Raw genomic sequence first — 27,315 nt, 5'->3', positions numbered from 1 at the left:
TTGCAGGATTTTGTTATTACTGGTCTTGGTGGTTGTTTGTTTTGTCCTCAGTGGGAAGGAGGAGGAGGAGGAGGAGGAGGAGGAGGAGGAGGATAAAAGTATGATGGAAGAGATGAGATAAGATGAAATGTGTGATGGACAAAGAGGAGATGATGAGAGGAAAAAATGATAAACTGTGATGGATGGAGAGAATTTATGAGAAGGGAGGAAGAGGAAGAGGAAGAAGAAGAGAAAGAAGAAAAGAAAAAGATGAAACACTCATACTCTCTCTCTCGTTCCTCTCTCCCTCCCTTCTTCCTTCCCTCCTCTCCTCTTGTTAACTTCCTTCTTTCCGTCTCTTCTCTCCTTTTTTCTTTCCTTTTTTCCTCCTTTTTTTTATATTCCGCTGTCTCTGTCTGTCTGTCTTGCTCTCTTTCTTATCTCCCTTCCTTCCTCCTCTCCTTGCATATCAAATTCTCTTCTTATCTCACTTTTCCAGCCTTTCTTCTTCCTCTCTTTTCTTCTTTATTTTTTTCCGTTATCTCCATTTTAAATTTCCTTCCTTAATTCCTTGTTTCTGATTCACTTAATTTCTTTCTTCCTTCTTTTGTCCTTTTTCTTTTTATCTGTCTTTCTTTTTTCCTGATTTTCCTTCTCTCCATTTCTTTTCTTCTCCTTCTCCTTCTGTTTTCCTTTATTCCTTCATTTCATTCTCTTTTCCTTTCCCCATTTTTTTTTATTTCTCTCTTTCTCATTTCTCATTTTCTCCTCCCTCCTTGTCAGTTCCTTTATTCCTTTCTCTCCCTTCCTTCCTTTTCCTTTGCACGATTTCTTTCTTTTCCTCTCTTCTTTTTAACTTCTTTCTCTTTTCTCTCCTCCTTCCTTTCTTCCTCTTTTTCCTTCCCCAATTTCTCCTCCTCTTCTGATCTCCTTCATCCCTTTCTCTCCCTTCCTTTCCTCTTTCCCTCTCCCTCTCTCTCCCTCCTTAATTCCTTCAACCCTTTCTCTCCCTTCCTTTCCTCTTTCCCTCTCCCTCCTTAATTCCTTCATCACTTTCTCTCTCTTCCTTCTCCTTCCATTTCCCTTTCTTCTTTCCTTCTTCTGATGCTGACTTCCTTCTTCCTTCCTTCCTTCTTCCTCTTTTCCCTTCCTCCCATTAACTAATTAGCAGCTTCTCTTCCTCTCTTCTCTCCATTCCTCCTTTCATCATGATCTCATACATATATTCATCTCCTTGACATCTTCCTCTTCCTTCCTTATTCCCTCGTTTACTATCTCTTCCTTCCTTCCTTCCTTCCTTCCTCTAGACTTCTTCCTCCCTGTTTTCCTACTTCGTCTCTTCCTTCTTTATTTTTACTTTCATTTTTACCTCTGTTCATTTTTATTCCTATCTTTGTTCCTTTCCTTCCTTCCTTCCTTCCCTTCTTTTCCTCTTTCTAGATTTTTTCTTTCGTGTTTTTTTCTTCCTTTCTTCCCTCTCTTTCTATCTATCTTTCCTTCTTTCTTGTGTTATTTCCTTCCTTGCTTCTAAATTTGTCTTCTTTTTATGTCTTTTCGTGGGTGAGTGAGTGAGTGTTAGTGAGTGAGTGAGTGGGTGAGTGAATGAGTGTTAATGAGTGAGTGAGTGAGTGAGTGGCTTCAAAGCATCGTCTAGGGAGTTTTTTTTCCCTTATGAGCTGGTGTGTGTGTGTGTGTCAAAGGCTAATGAAAGGCACACACACACACACACACACACACACACACACACAGACGCTCACAAACACGCACAACTTACATTTGGTACGGCCTCTTCCTCTTCCTCTTCTTCCTCCTCCTCCTCCTCCTCCTCCTCCTCCTCCTCCTCCTGGAATGACTTACATCTCTCACATGGTCCTTTCCCAGAAGACGTATTCATTCACTTAGGAAAATGCTCTCTCTCTCTCTCTCTCTCTCTCTCTCTCTCTCTCTCTCTCTCTCTCTCAGAAGGAAACTTTAAACTTTCTCACTAAAAGGGCTCGACACACACACACACACACACACACACACACACACACACACACACACAAGGAGCTAATCCCTTTTTGCTTAATAAGGCAAACAGGAGATTTGAGGAACTTTTGCCTGCTGGATGGATGGCTGGAGTTAAAGTCGTGTGAAGATGGACCGCGAGAAGGGTGAGGCATACAGGTTAGCAAAGGCTGGTCCACAGATTACCAGCGAAAGGGATGAAGGATTGAAGATGCTGGAGAACTCTTGCATAAGCGAATTGGACAGTATAAGGATGAGCTGGAGTTAAAAGTCGTGTGAAGATGGACCGCGCGAAGGGTGAGGCATACAGGTTAGCAAAGGCTGGTCCAGAGATTACCAGCGAAAGGGGTGAAAGAGTGGAGATGCTGGAGAACTCTTGCATAAGCGAATTGGACAGTATATGGATGAGCTGGAGTTAAAAGTCGTGTGAAGATGGACCGCGCGAAGGGTGAGGCATATAAGGTTCAGAAGAGCAGTCAGCATGAAAGTATCGATAGTAGAGAGAGAAGCAACAGTGCGGGGTAGTTTGAGAGGTCAATAAGAGGAGGCCGTTGCACTCGACTTTCTACTCTAGCTCATCCCTATACTGTCCAAAACCCTTATGCAAGAGTTAACCAGCATCTTCACTCTTTCATCCCTTACACTGGAAGAAGTTGATGAGACGAAAAGCCTAAACTCAACTCAGTCCATAAATGAAATATCTGTCTGTTAACGGGTAGGAAAATGAGGTGAAGATGAAGAGATGGACATTGTAATCTTTTGGGAGTCTGTCTGTCTGAAGAAGGCGCAGAGGGTGGAAGAGAAGAGAAGAAAAGGAAAGAGAATAAGAGAAGCAGTAGAAGAAAAAAGATAAAAAAAGAAGATAGAGGATAAAGAAGAGGAATATAAAGGATAAAAAAATCTCTCTCTCTCTCTCTCTCTCTCTCTCTCTCTCAACTACTCGAAAATGAATCCTTGCCACCTTGTCCTTCACCTCGCGGGAAATACAAGCGAGATTGACGCCATCTTCCCCCCCCTCCCCACTCACACCCACACCTACACCTCCCCCCCACACACACACACACACGAGGGACAGTGATAAAACAAACATACCAACCCACAAACAAAGAAACTAAAACTCCTTAAGGAATCCACGAAGTCAATGCAACACGTCGAAGTGAATCCCGGCAAGGCGTGGGTTGGACGTTTTACGGACTCTCGCGGCGTCTCAGTCAGTCAGTCTGGACCCGAGAGATGAAACAGAAACAAACAAAGAAACTGATTGAAACTTCGAGTGAGTGAATCCGAACCTCCTGAAGCCAAGTATCGTGATTGCCGGAGTACCGATGAAGCCAAACGTGTTCCTGGTCTTCCTCGTTTTTGGAGTTCGGGTTGTCGCTGATGGCTGAGATGAAAGCGTGAAGACATTTAAAGCGTTTTCAAGATCTCTAAACCCAAATGTCGTGAACGGGGTACCGACGAAGCCAAACGTGTCCCCGGTCCTATTCCTTCCTCGTCTTGGAGTTCGAGTTGTTGGTGATGGCTGATGTGAAAGAGTGAAGACTTATGAAGCGTTTCCAAGCTCTCTAAACCCAAATATCGTGAACGGGGTACCGACGAAAGCCCCGTTGCACTCGACTTTCTACTCTAGTTCATCCCTATACTGTCCAAACCCCTTATGCAAGAGTTAACCAGCATCTTCACTCTTTCATCCCTTACACTGGTAAACTCTGTAACAGCCTTCCTTCGTGTGCATTTCCTCCTGCCCATGACTTGACCTCTTTCAAGAAGTGTATCAAGACACCTCTCCACCCGAAATTGACCTCTATTTTGGCTACTCTTTACTTTTGTCTGTTGTGGGAGCGGTGAGTAGCGGGCTTTTCGCTTTACACTCTTTTTGTTGCCCTTGAGCCGTCTCCTTTGTTGTAAAAAAAGAAAGAAAGAAAAAAAAAAAATAAAAAACGTGTTACCGCTCATATATCCTCCCTCCCTCGGCGGTCTTGTTCGTTCTTGAAGTTCGTATTGTGGCTGATGGTCGACGTGAAAGCGTGAGAATTTGATGCGTTTCCAAGCTCCCTGAAGACAAATATAGTGGTGGACGCAGTGTCGACGGAGGCCAGACGTGTTCCCGATATTTTCTCCCTCCCCCGCGGCTCCTGTTCGTTCTTGGTGTCCGTGTTGTGGGCGGCCGAGGTAAAAGCGTGACGCATCCTGGTTAAAGAGACATGACTTGGAGGACTCGAAGCACTGCAGTTCCTCTAGCGATTCAGACCAAGAGTAAAGTCAGAGTTGTTGTTGTTGTTGTTGTTGTTCATGTTGTTGTTGTGGTTTCAAGATTTTGTCCCTCCGCAAAGGAACCACGGGCCTCTCTCGGGTGATGGCCCATGAAGAGATTGCCGACAGACCGACTCTATCCGACCACAGCTCATACAAACTTATATAAGGGTAAGAACTGACTCCCAAGAAACCCTTTTAGTCACTCCCGCTCATTATCATCACCAGAAAAGATGGAAAAGGAGAAAATTAATCAAACTCAGAAAATCGAAGAAATCAAGAGAACAGGAGGGGAAGAAGAAGGAGAAGGGAGAGGAGGAGGTCAACGCAGGCTCCCGAAGGCTGCAACTGAGGTATACATGTAACACTCGGGTCCCCGCGGCGATGGAAACCGAGAGAAAGGTCACGGCATTACCAAGGTGCTCGCAGGGTACAAAATCGAAGCCTTGCTCTACGTACCCGGCCCCAAGAGCTGCGCCATACCCTCGAGGTCAGGCCAACCTTCCTACCAGGGTTACCAAATTATCGTACTCAGACACTCAGCACGTCGTATTTTCCGGTTTCTGAGTCACAGCTATCGCAAACAAACGCCAATAAGTAAAGTTTTAACGACTAACTTACTTTTATTTCGTTTTGTGTTCTGTGTGTTTTTTGGGCATTTTGGGCCCTGGTACTATAAAAAGATTATTTTGAGTAATTTGGCAACCCTGCTTCCTACCCTCCTTAAAAAAAGTAAAAATAGACCTCGCGGACACTCCAATCTTACAAAAGAGTAAAAAGAGTAAAACCACATCCACAGCTCTTCCTAGCCTCCCTGTACCATAAAACAAAGTATCACGCCCCTTGCAGCCCCCCCCCCCGCCCCCTGCCACAGCCTTTCCTCACCCCCCTGTGCCGCAAAACAAAGTATGCCCCCTCTATACTCCCCCTGCCACGGCTCTTCCTCACCTCCCTGTGCCACAAAAGCAAGTATCCCCCCTCTATACTTCCCCTGCCACAGCTATCCACAGTATCACGCCCCTTGCAGTCCCCCCCCCCCCCCCTCCGCCACAGCCTTTCCTCACCTCCCTGTCCCACAAAACAAAGTATCCCCCTCTAAACTCCCCCTCCCACAGCCCTTTATCACCTCCCAGTGCCAGAAAACAAATTATCTCTCCCCTTGCAGCCCCGCCCCCCCCCCCTGCCACAGACCCTCCTCACCTTTCTGTATCATGAAACAAAATCCCCCCCACCCCCTTGTCCGATCCCCTCCTCACCTCCATGGGCCACACAGGTAAGCTGCACCACGTCGCCCAACAGGTAGGGGCCCACCACGGAGCTTGTCTGGAGCGGCGCGGCGCCCCCCTCGACCTCCGCGTACTCCCCGATGACCACGCTCACGCTGGACGGGGGCACTGCAGGAGACAGACAGACAGACGGACGGACGGGTTAGTGGTGTTGGGTGTTGGTGTGAGGGAGAGTGACATCCATCCATCCATCCATCCAGACAGACAGACAGACGGACGGACAGACAGACGGACGGACGGGTTAGTGCTGGTGGTAGTGTGAGGGTGGGGGGGGGGACACAGACAGACAGGTAAGTGGTTAGGTGGTAGTGTGACGTCAGGGTTGATTAAAACATACATACATACATACATACATACTTACATACATATATACATACATACATAGGTAGACAGAGAAATAGACAGCCAGACAACATACATACATTGGAAGACAGAGAGATAGACAGACAGACAGGTTGGTGTTAGTGGTAGTGTAATGATGGGACACAGACAGACAGACAGACAGACAGACAGGCAGACAGACAAACAGACAGGTTACAAGGGGTACTGGTGTGTTGAGGGAGTTGAAGACAGGGTGGATAACAGACAGACAGACGGAGAAACAGACAGAATAGTATTGATGGGGCTGGGATGGAAGAATTTTAGACACTGACAGAGAGAAAACTAGACAGACAAACAGAGAGACAGACAGACAGGCAGATAGACAGCTCACGTTACCAGAAAATACCAAAACAACAACAACAACTACAACAAAAACAGACAGAATACGAGAATAACAGACAGACAGGCAGGAAGGGATTGGGGGCATACATCAAGACAGACAGACAGACAGACAGACAGGTAAAGATCAATAGCATGGGGTGGACAGATAATTCAAGACCCTTCCTCGAATCAACCAGTCACCCCCCCCCTTCCCCCTTCCCCCCCGTCCCCTTCTTCCCCCCCATCAGTTACGACATCAAAGGAACCTCAGCGAATCCTCTCTCTCTCCTCCCTTTAAAAGGATTCGATTGTGTTTTGTGGTATTGGATCCTCTCCCCCTCCTCCCCCTCCACCACCTCTTCCTCCTCCTCCTCCTCCTACTACTACTACTACTACCACACAAACCACAATAAGACTAAAACGAATTTCAGAATGACGGGAAAGAGGGATAGATAGATAGATAGATAGATAGATAGATAGAGAGAGAGAGAGAGAGAGAGAGAGAGAGAGAGAGAGAGAGAGAGAGAGAGGGAAGACACGAGGAGGCTCAGGAAGGGAAGAAGGGAAAGTGTAAGAGGGGATAGAAGAGGGGAAGACAAGAAGGGAAGGAATAAGGGGAAGAAGTAGATGAAGGGAAGGGAAGATGCGAGGGGAAGAGAGAGGAAACACATGTCGAGGAGGAGGAGGAGGAGGAAGAGAAGATGGAGGAGAAGGAGAAGGAGGAGGAGGAAAAATTGATAACTTAGAAAACAAGAAAAATAAAAATAAAAACAGAATAGGAGAAGAAGGTGAAGGGAGAGGAGAAAGGGAAGGGGAAGAGGAGAAGGAGGAGGAGGAGGAGGAAGAAGAAGAGGAAAAAAAAAGAAGATGGAGAACGAGGAGAAAATTAAGAAAACAAAACAAAAACAAAAGAAAAGAAAATGGAAGCAAAAAAAAAAAAATAGAAGGAGGAGGAGGAGGAAGAGGAGGAGGAGGAAGAGGAAGAAGAAAATGAGGAAGGAAATAATTGGATGGTGGTAAGACAAGGCTAAAGTGAAGGACGAAAAAATAAAGAAAAATAAGAAAATGAAAAAGAAAAACGAGAAGCGAAGAAAAAAAAACATCAGCGTCAAATTGAAAATGAAGAAAAGAAAACGAAGAGGAAGAAGAAGAAAAAATAAAGAGCCATAATAAACAGAAGGAAGAAGATGAGAATGGAAGGACAAGAAGAAAAAGACCAAAGAAAATAAGGAAAAGAAGGAAGGAATAAGAAGAATGAGAATAAAGAGGAGGAGAAGAAAAAACGAAGACAAAAAGAGAGAACCGAGAGAAAAGAAGAGACATAAAAAGAGAAGAATTTGGAAGATAAGAAACGAAAAAATAAGAAAAAGAGAAAAGGGAGAAAGAGAGGAGAAAGGAGGACACACGAAGGGAAGAAAATATGAAGAAAAGAAAGAAGAAAGAAGAGAATAAGAGAAAACACGAGTAAAGAGAAATATAGAAGAAGACAAGATAATAGAGAGAAGAAATGAAAGAACATGAAAGATAAAAAACAAGAAAAATAAGAAAAAAGAGGAAAGAGAAATAAAAAGAGGAGAGAAAATAAAGAAGGATTTTGAGGACACAAGGAAAGAGAAGAAGAAGAAGAAGAAGAAATGAAAAAGAAGAGTAAAAATAATTAAGAAGGAAGGGAAATATAAAAAAAAGAGGAAAAAATAAAGAGGAGAAATTTGAAGGAAACTGAGAAAAGAAAAAAAAAAACGAGAAAGACACAAACAAACGAACAAACAAAGAATAAGAGGAATCAGAAGAATGAGAATAAAGGGAAGAAGAAGGAGAGAGAGGACGAAGGAAAAGAAGAGGGGAGACGAAAACAAACAAACAAACAAACAAGAATAAGGGCAAGCAAAAGAATCATAATTAAGGGAAGGAAGAAGAAGGAGAGAGGACAAAAAAGAAGAAAGGAAGAAGAGAAGAAGAGGGAACAGGCAAGAAAAACAACAACAACAACAACAACATCTAATCACCTGCCAATCAAACGTCACAAACAAACACACACACACGATTTGGACAAGAAAAAAAAAGAAAAGATAAGAAAAGAAAGAAGGAAAATAATAACGGAGAATAAGAAAGAGGGGAAGAAAGGAGGAGGGAAAATAAAGAAAGAATCAGGAAAGAAAGTTAATATGGAAAACAAGCGAGAGATGGACAGGAAAAAAAGGAAAAAAGGAAAAAAGAAAGAAAAAAGAAAGAAAAGAGGCGAGTGAAAAGGAGGGAAAGAAAGGATAAAGGAAAATGAACAGAAGAATCAATTACCAATCATAATCTTAATCACCAATCCCCTTCTAATCCCCTTCACGCACCAATCAATTTTACTCAAAGCAACAATCACATATCAGTCACTAATCAAACTTCATCACCAATCACCAATCTCACCTCAGTCACCAATCACCTTCCAATCACTAATCACCAAACTCAAATCACCTTCCAATCACCAATCAAAATTAAATCACCAGTCACCTCCCAATCACTAATCTCACCTCAATCACCTTCTAATCACTTATCCCATTCCAATCACCAAATCACTAATCCCTCACCAATCACCTTCCAATCACCAATCACCCAATCACTAATCATCCTCCAATCACCTTCACGTACCGATTAGTGTGAGGTTGACGCGCGTGGTCTTGGTCGGCTGGCTCCTGAAGTCGGCCCTGCAGGTATAAAGGCCTTGGTCGCGGGGGTTGAGCGGCGCCAGGTGAAGCAGGGCTAGCGAGCCGCCCACCTGAAGCGTCGCCCGCGTTCCCAGCCTTCCCTTGTCCCACCACTGACTCTCCTCCGCCTGCCTGCTGTCCAACCTGAAGGAGGGGAGAGGAAGGAGGTTAGGAGAGAGTGAGATGAGGATTTTTTGTTTTGTTTCTGCTTTCTTTTCTTTTTCTTTTTTCTTTATTCTTCTTTATTGTCGGGTCTGAAAGAAGATTAGGACCGGCTGAGAAGGGATTTTTTTATTTTTTATTTTCCTTCCATATTTTTCTTTTTATTTCCTCCTTTTTTTCCTCCGTTTCCTACTGCTGGCTTTCCTCTTCCTCCTCCTTCTCCTCCTCCTCCTCCTCCTCCTCCCATTTGCTGTCTAGCCTGAAGGAAGAGGAGGGGAAGGAAATTAAGAAAGTGAGGATTTTTTTTTGCTTTACTTTTTTTCTTATTTTCCTTCTGCTCTCTCGAATAGGACAAGTGAGAAGGGTATTTATTTTTCCTTCAAATTTTCTGCTTTTTTTGACTTTCCAATTCTCTCTACTTCCTCTTTCATTAGGCCTCCTCCTCCTCCTCCTTCTCTCTCTCTCTCTCTCTCTCTCTCTCTCTCTCTCTCTCTCTCTCTCTCTCTCTCTCTCTCTCTCTCTCTCTCTCTCTCTCTCTCTCTCTCTCTCTCTCTCTCTCTCTCTCTCTCTCTCTCTCTCTCTGTGTGTCTCTCTCTCTCTCTCTCTCTCTCTCTCTCTCTCTCTCTCTCTCTCTCTCTCTCTCTCTCTCTCTCTCTCTCTCTCTCTCTCTTTCCCTTGTTATTCTCCTACGCTCTCCTTCTTCTGTCTATTGTCAAGTCTTGAAGTAAAAAAAGAGAAGGATATGAAGGTATTTGAAGCCCTTTTTTGTCCTCTTCTACTTCCTTTCCTGCCTTTTTTCTCCTTTTCCTCTTATTCCATCACTTTTTTTTTGCAGTAGTGGAGACAACTCGAAAAAAGAATAGAAAAAAAAAAATCCTGCTCGCTAACTTAAAAACAGAGGCCGGGAAGGATATTGGAGTTTTTTTTTGTTTGGCTTCTTCCTCTTTCCCTGCCACTGTTTCCTCTTTCCTCTTCTTCTTCTTCTTCATTCCTCTTTATTTCCTTCTTTCTCCGCTTCCTCCTTCCTCCCCCGAGCCTGCTTTTTTCTCCTCTTCCTTTCTCTTTTATGTTATTTCTTTCTCTTTCTATTTCCTTCTGTTTCCTTCTTCTTCCTTCCTCTTTATTTGATGTTTTCTTCTCGTCCTTCTTCCGTCCTCTTTATCTGTTACATTTTCCTCTTTCTCTTTCTTTCTTTTAATGTTACGCTTTCTTCTTCCTTTCTATTTATCTGGCTATCTCTTTTTCCTTCTTCGTTCTTTTTTATCTACTATTTCTTCCTCCTTTTCTTCCTTTCTCCTTCTCTATTATTCTCTCGTGTCCTTCCTACTTTTCCCATTTTCCTATTTTCTTCCTCTTTTCCTGCTATTATTTTCCTCTTCCTTCTACTTTTCCTATTTCCTACTTTTTTCCTCATTTGCTATTTTCTCCTTTTCCTCCTATTTTTCCCATTTTCCTACTTCCTTCCTCTTTTCCTGCTATTATTTTCCTCTTCCTCTTACTTTTCCAAATTCCTACTTTTTTCCTCATTTGCTATTTTCTCCTTTTCCTTCTACTTTTCCCATTTTCCTACTTCCTTCCTCTTTTCCTGCTATTATTTTCCTCTTCCTCTTACTTTTCCTATTTCCTACTTTTTTCCTCATTTGCTTTTTTCTCCTTTTCCTCCTATTTTTCCCATTTTCCTACTTCCTTCCTCTTTTCCTGCTATTATTTTCCTTTTCCTCTTACTTTTCCTATTTCCTACTCCTTTCCTCATTTGCTATTTTCTCCTTTTCCTCCTACTTTTCCCATTTTCCTATTTCCTTCCTCTTTTCCTGCTATTATTTTCCTCTTCCTCTTACTTTTCCTATTTCCTACTCCTTTCCTCATTTGCTATTTTATCTTTTTCCTCCTATTTTTTTCATTTTCCTACTTCCTTCCTCTTTTCCTACTAATCTTTCCTCTTCCTTCTACTTTTCCTATTTCCTACTTTTTTCCTCATTTGCTATTTTCTCCTTTTCCTCCTACTTTTCCCATTTTCCTATTTCCTTCCTCTTTTCCTGCTATTATTTTCCTTTTCCTTCTACTTTTCCTATTTCCTACTTTTTTCCTCATTTGCTATTTTCTCCTTTTCCTCCTATTTTTCCCATTTTCCTATTTCCTTCCTCTTTTCCTGCTATTATTTTCCTCTTCCTCTTACTTTTCCAATTTCCTACTTTTTTCCTCATTTGCGGCTTTCTCCTTTCCTTCCTACTTTTCCTACTGTATATTCTATTTTCTCCTCTTCCTCCTGCTTCTCTTCTCTTCCTCCGCGTCCCTCTGCTAACTCCCCTCTCTCTCCCTCCCTGCTGTCTATTCTGAGAGCAAGAGACAGGAAGGGATTTTACTGAACCGGATTTGCTGTTTCCAATCTCCTCTCCTTTTTTTTTGCTAGATTTTCTTGTTCTCATTTCTCCTCTACATCTTTTCTTCATATCTTTATTCCTTTTTTCTTTCCTTCTTTATCCTCCTTCACATTCTCCCCTTTTTTTGTGTCCTTTCATTCCTCCGTTCTCTCTCTCGCTCTCTCTCGTTCTCTCTCCTCTTTATTATCTTTTTGTTTTGTTTTTATTACTTTCCTTTTCATCGTTCAAAGTGGAAGGGTGGAGGGACGGAGGCTGGAAGGATGTTGTAGTTCTGGATATATATATTTTTTCAAGGGTTCATAAAAAGGATGCAGAAAAGGTCACCTCTCTCTCTCTCTCTCTCTCTCTCTCTCTCTCTCTCTCTCTCTCTCTCTCTCTCTCTCTCTCTCTCTCTCTCTCTCTCTCTCTCTCTCTCTCTCTCTCTCTCTCTCTCTCTCTCTCTCTCTCTCTCTCTCTACTTCTTTATTTTTTAGGGTCTTTTTCTTTTTCTCTTTCTCTTCCACTTCTCGCCTTTCGTCCGGTCTTCAAGTGGAAAGGAGAAAGGATGGAAGGATATTGCAGTTTCAGCCTCATGTTGTTTTTCTTTTTTTTATTTACTTTAACTCTCTCTCTCTCTCTTCTTCTTCCTTTTATTTCCACAGTTTTCTCCCTGACATCTTTTTTTCTCCCTCCCCTTTTTTCTCTCTTCACTTCTCGAGGAATGTTTTAGGAAGGGAGGAAAGAAAGAAAAGGGGTGGAAATGAACGTTGAAAGAGTGGCTTGTTATCTCTCTTCCTCTTTCTCTTCCATATTTTCTTCTCCCTCCTTTTCTTCTACCTTTTCTTTCTTCTTTTCCCTTTCGTTCAATCTGCAAGTGGAGGGAGGAAAGGAGGAGGAGGAGGAGGAGGAGGAGGAAAGATAGATATTACAGTTCTTGATAATCTTTTTTTCTTCTTTTATTTCTTCCATCTTTCTCCCTTTCTTCTTCTTCTTCGTATTTTCTTCCGTGCTATTCCTATTGTTTCCCTCTTTGCTTCTTCTCTTTCGTTCAGTTTCCAAGAGGAGGGAGGGAGGGAGGGCTCTCTTTTTTTTCTCCTTTTTTTCCTCTTTTCCTTTTTTGTTCTGTTTTATATACTCCTCCTTTCTCCTGTACAATGTTTTTCTTGTTTTCTTTCTTTTCCTTTTCCTCTCCACCTCTTCCCTCTACTTCGAATTGCAAATGGAGGGAGGAGAGGACAATATATATTTTTTCCTTTTCCTTGGTCCTTTTTCCTCTTCCTTCCTCTCTCCTTCTCTCCCTCTTCTCGTATTTTCTTCCATGTTTTTCCTTGTCTTTTCCTCTCCTCTTCTTGTCTTCCGTCCGGTGTGCAAATGGAGGGAAGGAAGGAAAATAGATATTGTTTTTCTTCTTTTTCCTTCTTCATATTTTTCGTCTTTCTCTCTCTCTCTCTCCTTCTCTATTACTCTTTCCTCGTATTTTCTTTTATTCTTTTCCTTCTCTTTTCCTCTCCCCATTCTGCCTTTCGTCCGGTCTATTAACAGAGGGAGAGATGGATAACTGATTTATTTTTTTCCAGTTTCCTTCTTTTTCCTTCCTTCTATTTTAATATATATTGGAGAAAGATACGAAGGAGGAGAGAGGGAATAAGAATGTTTTGGGAGAATCTGTTTTTCCTTCTTCCTCTTCCTCTTTAGTCCTGTTCTCTTCTCCTTTTCCTCTTTTTCTCTTCATTTTCCTTCTTCTCTCTCAATTAGAAGATGGAAGGAAGGAAGGAAGGAAGAGGAAGGAAATAAGAATGTTTTGTGAGAGGCTGTTTTTCCTTCTTCCTCTTCCTCTTTAGTCAAATTCTCTTCTCCTTTTCCTCTTTTTCTCTTTTTTTCCTTCTTCTCTCTCAATTAGAAGATGGAAGGAAGGAAGGAAGGAAGAGGAAGGAAAATAAGAATGTTTTGTGAGAATCTGTTTTTCCTTCCTCCTCTTCCTCTTTAGTCAAATTCTCTTCTCCTTTTCCTCTTTTCCTCTTCATTTTCCTTCTTCTCTCTCAATTAAAAGATGGAAGGAAGGAAGGAAGAGGAAGGGAAATAAGAATGTTTTGTGAGAGGTTGTTTTTCCTTTTTATCTTCTTCCTCTTCTTCTTTAGTCCTGTTCTCCTTTTCTTCCTCCTTTCTTCTCTTCTTCCTTTTTCTCCTCCTAAATCTCCTCCTCCCTCTCTCCCTCTCGTTCAGTTAATAAGTCAAGGGAAGGAAGGATATTAAAACCACCTGTGATCTTGTTTTTCTCGTTTTTTCTTCTCTCTCTCTCTCTCTCTCTCTCTCTCTCTCTCTCTCTCTCTCTCTCTCTCTCTCTCTCTCTCTCTCTCTCTCTCTCTCTCCATCTTGTTTGAAGAAGAAAGGGAAGGAAATGAGAAGGATTTTGGGTTTTTTTTTCTCCCTCTCTCTCTCTCTCTCTCTCTCTCTCTCTCTCTCTCTCTCTCTCTCTCTCTCTCTCTCTCTCTCTCTCTCTCTCTCTCTCTCTCTCTCTCTCTCTCTCTCTCTTTTTTTTATTTTTTTATTTTTTTTATTTACACAGACACTTGGTTACATCAGGGCCTAGTACCTATAACGTTACATTATATGGCGGCACTAGTTTGTAGGCTAAAGGGAACATAGTTGGTATCCCCTATCTTAAAGCCTAACCTGTTCACAAATTGTTCAGCCACTGGTTCACAAACAGTTTATATTGTTGCCGGTGTGTGAACTGCTGAGGCAGCTGACCGGACGCAAGGAGACGGTTCCATATATGCACGTAAGTGTTTATAAACTGCCTCTGGTAGTGAGTCGTCCGGCATCGCTGCACCACCAGAGCCGTGGGTGCCGCCTCCGCTGACCGGGTGTTGGCTGTCACCTCCTGGCTGGCGCAGCGTCCTCAGGTGCTCCACTCCTCCTGCTGTATTTTGTACAGAGTGGTGAGGCCAGCCACGTCTCGCCGGTGTTGGAGGGTCTGCAGGGTCGGTAGGTGCTCCGCAGTCGATCCGTGATGATCCTCCACGCCCTCTCCTGGATCTTGTCGAGGCGCGCGAGCGGGGTCCGGGCAGCTCCCCCCCACGTGAGGCACGAATCCTCAAGGGAGGATCGGTTGTGCCTTGTATAAGACCTCGCGCCTCGACTGTCCATCAGCCAGGAGATTCTGCGTAGGACGTCAGCTTCGTGAGGCTGCCCTTGCCAGCTGCTGGATGTGCGTGCGGAAGGTCAGCTTGGAGTCATATGTGAGGCCCAGCACCTCCACTTCCTCACGTGGCGTCAGCTTGGTCCCTCAAATTCAAGCTGGAGATCCACAGGTGTCCTGGACACTACCAGCAGCTGAGTTTTGCTGGGGCAAACTTAACGCCACTTACTCCCCATCTGCAATTCGCCGGAGTGTGGCTCTTAGTTGGCGTGCTGCCTGGGCCTCTCCTCCTGGCTCTATTTTGTGAGTCAAAGTGATGTCATCGGCGAACGCTTTGGCACTAGGAACAAGATGGAGGAGGTCATTTATGTATATGTTCCATAGAAGTGGCCCGATGACGCTGCCTTGTGGCACGCCGGCGTGGATCCGTTGTGGGGAGGACTTGTGCCCATTCAGGACCACTTGAAGGTGGCGTTCCTCTAAGTAATTTTCCATCAGGCACAGAAGCTTTCCCTCCAATCCGGCTGCTCTCATTTTTTCTAATAGGGCGGTGTGCCACACTCGGTCAAATGCGCCCTCAATGTCTAGTGCCAGAGCAGCAGTGGCTCTTCCTTGGTCCAGCTGTGAACTCCATTCGTTGGATAGTAGTAGGTGGAGATCGGCTGCTGACCGGTTTTCGTGAAGCCGAACTGCCTGGCACTCAACAGATCGTGGCTATCCCGGTGTCTAGAGATCCGCTCAGCCACTATTCCTCCAACACTTTTGCCACTGCTGATAGGAGGGACACCGGCCTGTAGTTCCTCACGTCCGTTCGGTCGTTCTTCTTGTGCACAGGAACAACATGGCTAGTCTTCCACTTCTGCGGCCAGGTGGAGGTATGAAGGCATTGGTTGAACATCTTGGAGAGGGGAAGAGCGAGTTCCTTGGCACACTGACGCAGGAGGCGGGGGCTGATATTGTCCGGGCCAACAGCCTTATCTGCGTCTAAGGCCTTCAGTGCCAGATACACCTCCACCTCCGTTGTTGAGAGGCTTGTCAACTTTTCTTTTGTAACTGAAGGAGAGTCGGTGGCTCTTTTTCTGGGTGAGGACGGTCATTTTGGCAGCAAAGTCTTGGCAAACAACTCTACTTTTCTTTATTGTTCAGTGCCATGGTGCCATCCTCTCTTCTCAAGGTCGGAACTGTGCCTTCTTGCACCTCACCTTGATGTTCCTTAACCAGGTGCCACCACTGCTTGCTCCCTACCTGGCCTCCTTTTAGTTTGTTTTTTGTGGCAGTCACCCATTGGTCCTTAGCCCAGGCCTGGGCGTCTTGCATTGGGCTGCTGCTTCCTGTGCCTCCTCTTGTTGAAGGCAGTTGGGTTACGCTTATACGTTAGCCAAGCGCGGTGTTTGGCGTCTGATGCTGCACGACACCTCGGCCCGAACCACGGCTGGTCGGACGGCTTGGATCTGTGCTCGCGGTGTGGCACCCACCGGTGTTGCTCCTTGAGGACAGCTTCAGTGAACTGGTGCACCTGCAGCTCCACGAAGCCACTCAGAACCGCGTCCCAGTCCAGCTGTTGCAGGGCTGTGCGCAGCCTCCCCCAGTCAGCTGCCCCCCAGCGCCACAGAGTCCTTGTGGTGCTCTCCTCCCGGTGACGCTTGAATGCCACCTTGGCGAGAACGGCCACATGATCTGAGGTACCCACATAGCCCAGCGGGTGGCATTGCACAGTGTTTGGAGGGAGGTCAGTGACGACAGGATCCAGCGAGGCTCCGGGCTGTGTGGAAGTTAACATAGTTGTCCAAGTCGTACACTGCAAGTAAGTTGTCGAACTCCCTTTGTGCTGTGCGCTGATTTAGGTCCCCTACTATAATAATGTTGTCACACTTATTTACAGTCATAATATTATCAATGTTATTTAATAAAAAGTTGAACACAGCTGGACCTTGTGCCGGTCTGTAGCACCCACAACACAAAATGCCCGCGCCATTATTGTTTATTATTTTGAACAAGATTATTTCTAAGTTTTCAGGAATGTCATACTCTATAAGTTGTACACTCAGTGACTCCTTGTGGCACAACGCAACACCGCCTCCTTGTGATGATCGATCTTTTCTGTACCACTTAGAGTAACCTTTAATTCTAGCATAGTTTTCAGGCACTGTGTCATTTAGAAAAGTTTCACTCAGAAATACTACATCGGCATTATTTTTTATCACATACTGATGTGTGAGCTCACCAATGTTAGTATGGAATCCCCTTAAATTGGCAGATACTATTCTTATTTCACTATTACGCTGCCTGTGCGCCACTGAACTGTTCGTAGTAGGCATTTTGCTGGCCTAGAAACACAGGGGAGTGAGGAAAGTTGTTTTGTTGCAGCTGAAGAGGCACGTGCTGGGTCTGGGGGTTTGTCTGGGGAAGAGGATGGTGTTGGGTCTGGGGATAGGATTGGGGGCGTGGGTACGGGTAGGATTGGGGTTGTGATAGATGAAGGGGCTGAGGCTCTCTCTCTCTCTCTCTCTCTCTCTCTCTCTCTCTCTCTCTCTCTCTCTCTCTCTCTCTCTCTCTCTTTTCTATTGTTTTCCTCCTTTTTCTCCTCCCCTTTCTTTCTTCCTCTTCCTCTCTCACACACGATGGAGGAAAGAAGGGAAAGGGAGGAAATAAAAAGCCTTGAGAGTGGATATTTTCCCTCCCTCCTCCTCTCCTTCCATTCTTTTCCTCCTTTTCCTCCTCCCCTTTCTTTCTTCCTCCACCTTTCCACCTGTTTATAGAAGAAGAAAGGAAGAAAGGAGGAAATAAGATTGTTTTTCTAGTGGTATTTTTTTTCCTTCTTCCTCTCTATCTTATTCTCTCATCTATCTTATCTTCATTCTTCTTTTCCTTCTTTCTTTTCCATTCACTTCCTCTCTTCCCGATCCCATAGAAAGAAGGAAGAGAATGAAGGAAAGAAGGAAGGAAGGATAAAGTTCTGTGAGTCGTATATTCCTTCCTTTCTTCCTTCCTTCCTTTTTATTCTTCATTGTCTTAGTGTTATGTCTCTTTCTCTTTAATCTTCTCCTTTCTCTCTTCTCTCCTCTCTTCTTCCTTTCTTCCATGTCTCGTTCAGCCCATAGGAAGAAAGGAATAGGAGGAAATAAGAAATAAATTGTCGGTCGTGTTTTTCTCCTCCTCCTCCTTCTCCTCCTCCTCCTCCGCCTCCTCCTCCTCCTCCTCCTCCTCCATCTGTGTCCGTCTTCCTCTCTCCACATTCAGCTTCCAGGAGGAGAAAACACAGCAAATGAAAACCCTAGGTGGTTCTCTCTCTCTCTCTCTCTCTCTCTCTCTCTCTCTCTCTCTCTCTCTCTCTCTCTCTCTCTCTCTCTCTCTCTCTCTCTCTCTCTCTCTACTTGTGGCTACATTTTTTTTTCCTTCTCTATATCCTCCTCGTCTCTCTAATCCTTCTTCTCCTTCTTCTTCTTTTTCTCCTCCTCTTCTTCTTCCTCCTCCTCCTCCTCCTCCTCCTCCTCCTCCGCCTCTTTCTCTTTCTTTCCATCTTTCTTTCTTTCTTTCTTTCTTCTTCTTCGCCTTCCTGTTAATCTTTTTTTTTTCTTTTTTTTTTCTTTCTTCGTTCACTGAGGTTCGTAAAAGAGGAAGAAAGGAACGAAGGAAGGAATGAGTGAAGAAATGAGAAAATGTGAGACTGGCTTCTCTCTCTCTCTCTCTCTCTCTCTCTCTCTCTCTCTCTCTCTCTCTCTCTCTCTCTCTCTCTCTCTCTCTCTCTCTTGATACTCTTCTTTTTCTTTATCTTCTTTGTTTTCTTATTTTTCTTCCTCCTCCTCCTCCTCCTCCTCCTCCTCCTCCTCCTCCTATTTTTTATTCTTTCCTCCTCTTCTTCTCTTTCTTCCTTTTCTTTTTCTATTTTTTTCTTCTTTTTAGCTCATTTATTAAACTTTTGCTTCGTTGTTGTTTTCCTTTTTTTTCTACAGTTCACTTTATTTTTTTTCATCTTATTTTTCGATTTCTTCTTCTTCCTTCTCCTTCTCCTCCTCTTCCTCTTCTTCTTCCTCTTCCTCTTCCTCCTCCTCCTCCCGCAGATACGTTCCTCCTTACGCCTGCTCTCTGTCCTGCCTTTTCGTTTTCTTCTTCTTCCTCCTCCTCCTCCTCCTCTTCTTCTTCCTCCTCCTCCTCCTCCTCTTATGCCTGCTCTCTGTCCGGCCTGAAAGGAGAATGAGGGGATAAAGCTTCTTCGAGTTCCTCTTCTTTTTCTTCTTCTTTTTCTTCTTCTTCTTCTTCTTCCTCCTCCTCCTCTTAATTTTCTTTCTTTTTTCCTTCCCATCTCTTTCTTTTTTTTTTTTCTTCTTCTTCTTCTTCTCCTTCTTCTTCATTATCATCTTTTTCTTCTCCTGTTGAATATTCCTCCTCTAGCTTGACCTCATTTCTCTCTCTCTCTCTCTCTCTCTCTCTCTCTCTCTCTCTCTCTCTCTCTCTCTCTCTCTCTCTCTCTCTCTCTCTCTCTCTCTCTCTACATTTTTGCTTCTTCCTAATTCATCTTATTCTTGTCTTCATTTCGCTCACTTATCCTCCTCCTCCTCCTCCTCCTCCTTCTCCTCCATCTTCTTTTTCCTCCACTTTCTTTCTCTCTTCATTTATCTTCACTTCTCCCTTTTCGTTATCTTCCTTATTGCAATCATGTATTCAACCCTCCTCTTCCTCTTCCTCTTCCTCTTCCTCCTCCTCCTCCTCCTCCTTCACATATTTAACTTCTTTCTTTCGTGGTCTTCCTTCATTCCTTCCTCTTTACTTTTTTTCCTCCATCTTGTCATCATTTTCTCAATCCGACGCTTCCTCCTCCTCCTCCTCCTCCTCCTCCTGGTCTTCTTATGCATCTTTTTACTCCTCTTCCTCCTCCTCCTCCTCTTCCTCTTCCTCTTCCTCTTCCTCCCACGTTTCAGTGCAGCTATCCACTTTACTGTAAGCCAGATACCCGGAAAAGATGAAGGGAAGAGGAAGAGGAGAGGAGGAGGAGGAGGAGGAGGAGGAGGAGGTGAGAGTATTGGGAACTGGGTTTTGCCAAGGGGATCAACAGGGAGGAGGAAGAGGAGGAGGATGATACCGGGGGTGTGGGGGGGACGGAGGGAAGAAGAGGAAGAGGAAGAGGAAGAAGATGTAATGGTGCTTGAAAGGAGGCAAAGCGAGGAGGAGAGAAGAGGAAACAACTTGATAGGGGAAGAGAGGAAGGTAAATTGGAGGAGGAGGAAGAAAAGGAGGAGGAGGAGGAGGAGGAGGAGGGGGGGGGGGAGGAAGAGAAGGAGGAGGAAGGAAGGGAGGGGACGGGACGGGAAGGAGAGGTAAGGAGAGAAAAAAAGTAAGGAAACACTGGAGGAAGAAGAAGGAGGAGGAGGAGGAGGAGGAGGAGGAGGAGAAGGAGGACAGGATCAGACAGAGCAATAAGAAGAGGAAGAGAAGCAAGGAGATAAAAACAAACAAAAAAAACATGACTAGTGGAGGAAAAATAGACGTAGAAAAATAAGAAGAGAGAGAGGGAGAGGGAGAGGAGAGGAAGGAATATCGAAGGAGGTGAAGAATAAGAAAAAGGAGAGAGACATTGGGTGAAAGGAAGGAAGGGAGAGAGGGAGAGAGGAGGGAAGGGAAGGTCAGTATAGGAGGAAGATAGAGAGAGAGAGAAGAGGGGAGGAAAGTAAGGATAGGAGGAAGTTGAGAAATAAAGAGAAAGGAAAAGAGTGAAAGAGGAAGGGAGGTAGAGAGAGAGAGAGAGGAAGAGAGGAGGAAAGGTCAGAATAGAAGGAAGACAAGAGAGGAAGAGGGGGTGGGGGGGGGAGTAAGGGAAGAAGTTGATTGATAGAGAGGGATAGAGTGAAACAGGAAGGGAGGGAGAGAGGGAGAGAGGAAGGAAGGGAGGGAAAGAGGAAGAGAAGAGAGGGAGGAAAAGTCAGAAGAAAAGGAAGATAGAGAAGGAGAGGGAGGGAAAATAACGAGAGAAGGAAGTCATTGATAGAAGAAGAGAGGGAAAAAGAGTAAGGGAGAGAGAGGGAGGGAGAGAGGAAGGAAGGGAGGGCAAGGGCAAGGGAAGGATGTGTGTACCTAAACTCAGGTATTATGCACGGCTCCTGATCCGCGTCTCACCGGAATAACATTTACATGACCAAAGTTTTCTGATCTCCATAACTGTGCAGCGTCCCATCCACCCTGCCGCCTCTCTCCCCTCAGCCCTTTGCAGTCAACCCCTTCATCTCTTCATTTTCCTTTTATCCTTCCAATCAACCCATTTTCTATGCCTCTTTTCTTCCCTTAGTTTCTTGCAGTCAGCCCTTTTATCTCTTCATTTTCCTTTTATCCTTCCACTTAACCGTTTTCTATGCCTCTTTTCTTCCCTTTGTCCCTTGCAGTCAGCCCTTTTATCTCTTCATTTTCCTTTGATCCTTCCAATCAACCGTTTTCTATGCCTCTTTTCTTCCCTTAGTTTCTTGCAGTCAGCCCTTTTATCTCTTCATTTTCCTTTTATCCTTCCACTCAACCGTTTTCAATGCCACTTTTCTTCCCTTAGTTTCTTGCAGTCAACCCTTTTATCTCTTCATTTTCCTTTTATCCTTCCACTCAATCGTTTTCTATGCCTCTTTTCTTCCCTTAGTTTCTTGCAGTCAACCCTTTTATCTCTTCATTTTCCTTTTATCCTTCCAATCAACCGTTTTCTATGCCTCTTTTCTTCCCTTAGTTTCTTGCAGTCAACCCTTTTATCTCTTCATTTTCCTTTTATCCTTCCAATCAACCCATTTTTCTCTGCCTCTTTTCTTCCCTTTTAGCCCATTCAATCTCTCCCTTTATGCTTTTCCTTTTCTTTAATCCCTCCCATGCAATATTACCTTCTCTTATCCTTCCCCTTCATCGAATCCCCTTCACTTTAGTTTTTCCTTGCTTTTTCTTTCAATCTTTCACCGTCTCCTTCCTCTCAGTCCTTCACTCATTCTTTCCTCTTCTTTTTTTCCCTTCCCCCTTTCCTAGTCTAGCTTCAAACCCTTCCCAATCCGACTTCTCTCTTCTTCTTCTTCTCTCTCTCTCTCTCTCTCTCTCTCTCTCTCTCTCTCTCTCTCTCTCTCTCTCTCTCTCTCTCTCTCTCTCTCTCTCTCTCTCTCTCTCTCTCTCTCTCTCTCTCACACACACACACACACACACATACACACATTCATTTTTCACTCGGCAATATAACAATGTGTGTATTCGCCCAAGGTTTTTTATATATATACTTCTTTTAACTTTTACATTTTACCCCAACATTCAGGTTTACACACACACACACACACACACACACACACACACACACACACACACACATACGCGACCACGCACACAATTTCCACTGCGGCCATTTATCATTTTCAAGGTTGCTTTTTTTTCTTCTTTTTTTAATCCTCTTTTATGACGGTCTCCCACGCTTTGCTTTTTTTTTTCTTTTTTTTTTTCGTTATTTCTTTGTACGTAACTGAACGGCTGGATTTTTCGTTTTTTTTTTTTTTTAAATGGGTCACTCTTTACTTCCTCCGTTTTCTTTTATTTCTTTTTCCTTCCCTTTCAGAAACGTTTTATTTTAACGTTGATGAAGTGCGCGATGATGTTCTGACGTTTGGGTTCGGTAACGTTTTTTTTTATGTTGCTTCTTCTCTTCGCCTTCATTAATTTTGTTTAGATTTACGTTTTGGGTTTATTTTGTTATTTGCTAAACTAGTACTTATTTTTCCTTTCTTCTTTTTCTTTTTCTTTTTCTTTTTCTTCTTCTTCTTCTCCTTTTTCTCCCTTTTCTTCTTCTTCTTCTTAATCTACTTCTTTTTCTTCTTCTTCTTCTTCTTCTTCTTCTTCTTCTTCTCCTTCTTCTTCTTTTTCTTCTTCTTCTTCTTCTTCTTCTTCTTCTCCTTCTTCTTCTTCTTCTTCTTCTTCTTCTTCTTCTCCTTTTTCTTCTTCTGCTTGGCGTTGTTCTTTTTCCTCCGGTTCTTGTTCATATGATTCTGTTTTGTTGTTTTCCTTTTTCTCTTTCTTCCTTTTTCTTCTCTGCTTTTTTCTCTTCTTCCCTTTACTCTTTTTCGTCCTCATTCTAGTCCTCCTTCGCCTCTTTCTCCCCCTTCTTCTTCTTCTTCTTTTTCTTCTTCATCTTCTTTTCCTCCTTATTGCTCTCCTTCTTCTTCTTCTTCTTCTTCTTCTTCTTCTTCTTCTTCTTCTTCTTCTTCTTAATTTTCTTCTTTTTTTCTTCTTCTTCTTCTTCTTCTTGCTTTTATTCTTCTTGTTATCCTTGTTGTTGTTCTTCTTCTTTTTGTTCTTGTTTTCTCATCGTTCCTGTTCTTTTTAATATTTTTTCTTGTTATTTCCGTCTTGTTCTTCTTGTTCTTGTTCCTGCTCTCTGTGTTATTGTTATTGTTCTTTTTCATATTCCTTTTGTTTTCTTTGCTGTTTTCCTTTCTCCTTCCTTCATTACCTCCTCCTCCTCCTCCTCCTCCTCCTCCTCCTCTCACATTATATTTTCCATTCTTTGACTTCCGGCGCCCTGGGTAAGAGGAGACCATCATTGCACTTTATTACAACTTACTTTTCATTTACTTTACTCCACTTTACACTTTATTTTTAACCCTGAGAACTCGGGCGACAAAAATAGAATAAAAATAAAATAAAAACTCACTCAACACGAAGAGCAAACTGACGAGAGAGAGAGAGAGAGAGAGAGAGAGAAGGGAAAATAGCTAATATGTTGAAGCGATGTGACAAGAGGCGACTGACACAAGCGGGAGGGAGAAACATACGAAAAGAGGCAATGTGGAAACACGAATTTTATATAGGTCGAGGGAACGAAGACTGACGGACTGACTAGACGAGACAAGCATAATGGAAACAGAATATATAGCTCGATAGAAACGATAAAACAGAGGTGACAGCAATGAGAGAGAGAGAGAGAGAGAAAGAGGGCGATAGTTGGGTTAAGACGAGAGAGAGAGAGAGGCCATTCAGAACACAGACAACGGAAAGAAATATAAGAAAAAAACAAGCATAATGGAAGAGAAAAGAGAAAATAAAGATGAAGGCGATGAGAGAGAGAGAGAAAGAAAGGACGATAGTTGGGTTGACAATACGAGAGGTAATTTAGAATACAGAGAGAATGGGGAAAAGACAAGAAAACAAGTATATTGGAAACGAAATGTACAGCTCGATAGAAAAGATAAAACAGAGGTGACAGCAATGAGAGAGAAAGAGGGAGGGCGATAGTTGGGTTAAGATGAGAGAGATAGAGAGAGGCCGTTGAGAACACAGATAATGGAAAGAAATATAAGAAACAAAAAAAAACAAGCATAACGGAAGAGAAAGAAAAAATAGAGGTGCTGTCAAAGGTTAGGTAGACTCACAGGTACAGGATCAAGACATCACCTGAGAATACCTGTTAACGAGCTCACCTGTATATGGGCGTGGTGAGAGGGTCGCGGAACCACAGGAGGAGGGTGATGGCATCGTCCGGGGGGTGGTACACGTCGCAGGGTAGCGCCGCGCCCCCGCCCACTACAGCAGACACCCCCACCACGGGAACTGTTGGAGGGGAGGGAGAAGAGGGCGAATTAGTGGAGTTAATGAGAAAGAAAGGTAGATACACATAAGGGTGGATAGAGGGGTAGGTAGATAGACAGATAGACAGGTGAATTAATGAACAGAAGGAGAAAGGAGGAAGAAAGAGATTTGGTCATTTAAAAGTCATTCATAAGTACAAAATATAAAGAAAAAAACTACCCATGGATATACTAACACAACCAATACGAAAGCCTTGCCGGATGTGAGTGTGCAGCCCATAAACGTTTGAGAATATGGAAAGGAAAGGGAGAAAGAAGGAAGAAAGAAAGATTTGGTCACTTAAGTCATTCATAAGTACTAAATATAAAGAAAAAAACTACCCAGTGATATACTAACACAACCATTACGAAAGCCTTGCCGGATGTGGATGTGAAAACCACTAAACGTTTGAGAATATGGACAGGAAAGACAGAAAGATGGATGAAAGAAAGATTTGGTCCCTTAAGTCATTCATAAGTACAAAATATAAAGAAAAAAACTACCCAGTGATATACTAACACAACCACTACGAAAGCCTTGCCGGATGTGAGTGTGTGAGCCACTAAACGTTTGAGAATATGGGCAGGAAAGACAGAAAGAAGGAAGATAGAAAGATTTGTTTATTTAAGTCATTCATAAGTACAAAATATAAAGAAAAAAACTACCCAGTGATATACTAACACAACCAATACGAAAGCCTGACCGGATGTGAGTGTGCAGCCCATAAACGTTTCAGAATATGGGCAGGAAAGGGAGAAAGAAGAAAGATAGAAAGATTTGGTCACTTAAGTCATTCATAAGTACAAAATATAAAGAAAAAAACTACCCATGGATATACTAACACAACCAATACGAAAGCCTGACCGGATGTGAGTGTGCAGCCCATAAACGTTTCAGAATATGGAAAGGAAAGGGAGAAAGAAGGAAGAAAGAAAGATTTGGTCACTTAAGTCATTCACAAGTACAAAATATAAAGAAAAAAACTACCCATGGATATACTAACACAACCACTATGGAAGCTTTACCGGATGTGGATGTGAAAACCACTAAACGTTTGAGAATATGGACAGGAAAGGGAGAAAAATGAAGAAAGATTGAAAGATTTGGTCATTTAAGTCATTCATAAGTACAAAAGTTTTATTTTATTTGTTTTGCTTGTTATATATATATACCTGTATTTTTTTTTAATTTAATATATATGTCACTTCTTGAACGGTTATTGCGTTTCGTGTTCTTCCTTTCGTTCCATTCTCTTGCTCTTCTTCGTTACTGTCCATTCTTTTATACAAGTTTACCCCGTATTGTACTCGGAGCTTAACACGGAGCCTTCTATAGTTCTCTTTCTTTAGTAAATACATTGCCCTCAACTTAAGTCTTTATATAATTCAGTTTACGATTAATACCTTACACGTGTCATTTTATTTACAGTCCTCTTTGTATACTCAGACTCTTGCCAGCACATAAAAACGAACGTACAGTATATTTTATTTTAATCAACACGAGGATTACCCTTCACAAAACGTTTAATTGGGAGATGACTATATTTTTTTCTTTAGTATACGCACTCCTCCCAACTTATTCTTTATATAATTCATTTCTACAACTATTATCTTCCATGTTTTATTTTCCTTACGCTTAACATTTTACTAGAAATTCAATTGGGAGCAGACTATATTTTTTTCTTAAGTAACCGCACTCCTCCCAACTTATTCTTTATATAATTCATTTCTACAACTATTATCTTCCATGTTTTATTTTCCTTACGCTTCACTTTTTACTAGAAATTTAATTGGGAACAGACTATATTTTTTTCTTTAGTATACGCACTCCTCCCAACTTATTCTTTATATAATTAATTTCTACAACTATTATCTTGCATGTTTTATTTTCCTTACGCTTCACTTTTTACTAGAAATTTAATTGGGAACAGACTATATTTTTTTCTTTAGTAACCGCACTCCTCCCAACTTATTCTTTATATAATTAATTTCTACAACTATTATCTTGCATGTTTTATTTTCCATACGCTTCACTTTTTACTAGAAATTTAATTGGGAGCAGACTATATTTTTTTCTTTAGTATACTTATTCTTTATATAATTCATTTCTACAACTATTATCTTGCATGTTTTATTTTCCTTACGCTTAACATTTTACTAGAAACTTGACTGGAAACACTATATATTTTTTGTTTGGTATATGCATTGCCTTCTCTCTAATGTTTATATAATTCACTTCGATTAGTACTTTACATGTGTTATTTTGTTTACCTTTCACGTTTAACATAACAGGAAAGCTGCGATATACTATACTTCTCGTTCTTAAATAAACACGCTACCTTCCCCCTGATCAATATACACTTAGCTTTACGATTATTACCTGACACGCTTTATTTTATTTCCATTTCAGTTTTTACTTGTTATATATTCAGTCCTTTCTCATCCTGCACTTTACAATCCACTCGACACTATCTATCTTTATCTAACTTTACTTTCCCTTCTTCCCTTCCTAATCCTCCCTTCATCATCCATACGCCACTATCTTTATCTAACTTTACTTTCCCTTCTTTCCTTTCTCATCCTGCACTTTACAATCCACTCGACACTATCTATCTTTATCTAACTTTACCTTCCCTTCTTCCCTTCCTAATCCTCCCTTCGTTATCCACACGCCACCGTCTACTTGCACCTAATCTATTCTCTCCTCACCCTCTTCACTCCCGTCCTCGTCCTCGTCCCCGAACTCAAAGCACGCGTCAGTTTCAGGCATCTCGTCCCCTGGTCCACCTCCTCCTCCTCCTCCTCCTCCTCCTCTGAGTGGCATCAAATCGTCTATAGAGCGACACACAAGCGATCTGATCCCAAGAGTGTGTGAAATGGCCGCAGCGAGTATGTCATCAGATCTTCCTTCAGTGTCCTTTCCTCCATCCCTTCCTCCTCAATTCCCTCATTTTCCTCATCTCCCTCTTCCTCCATTACCATTCCTCTCTCTCTCTCTCTCTCTCTCTCTCTCTCTCTCTCTCTCTCTCTCTCTCTCTCTCTCTCTCTCTCTCTCTCTCTCTCTCTCTCTCTCTCTCTCTCTCTCTCTCTCTCTCTCTCTCTCTCTCTCTCTCTCTCTCTCTCTTTCTCTTTTTCCCTCTCTTCGTTGCAATCTCCTTCTTCTTTTCT

General features: G+C 42.8%; 1 protein-coding gene across 1 annotated transcript in view; it reads right to left on the bottom strand.

The window, feature by feature from the left end:
- The window catches only part of LOC126986795 (nephrin-like), a 57,253-nt gene extending 30,336 nt beyond the window's left edge, over positions 1 to 26,917 (bottom strand). Inside the window, exons 1-4 of the mRNA XM_050843166.1 lie at positions 26,857 to 26,917; positions 24,001 to 24,130; positions 8,865 to 9,064; positions 5,496 to 5,633 (exon numbers count right to left, since the gene is read on the bottom strand). Coding sequence (XP_050699123.1) covers positions 5,496 to 5,633; positions 8,865 to 9,064; positions 24,001 to 24,130; positions 26,857 to 26,917 — 529 coding nt within the window. The remainder of the gene's footprint in view (positions 1 to 5,495; positions 5,634 to 8,864; positions 9,065 to 24,000; positions 24,131 to 26,856) is intronic.
- Positions 26,918 to 27,315: the final 398 nt, after the last annotated feature.

The sequence above is a fragment of the Eriocheir sinensis genome, chromosome 63, assembly GCF_024679095.1.
Source record: "Eriocheir sinensis breed Jianghai 21 chromosome 63, ASM2467909v1, whole genome shotgun sequence".
NCBI lineage: Eukaryota > Metazoa > Arthropoda > Malacostraca > Decapoda > Varunidae > Eriocheir > Eriocheir sinensis.
This window is presented reverse-complemented; position numbering and strand designations above follow the sequence as displayed.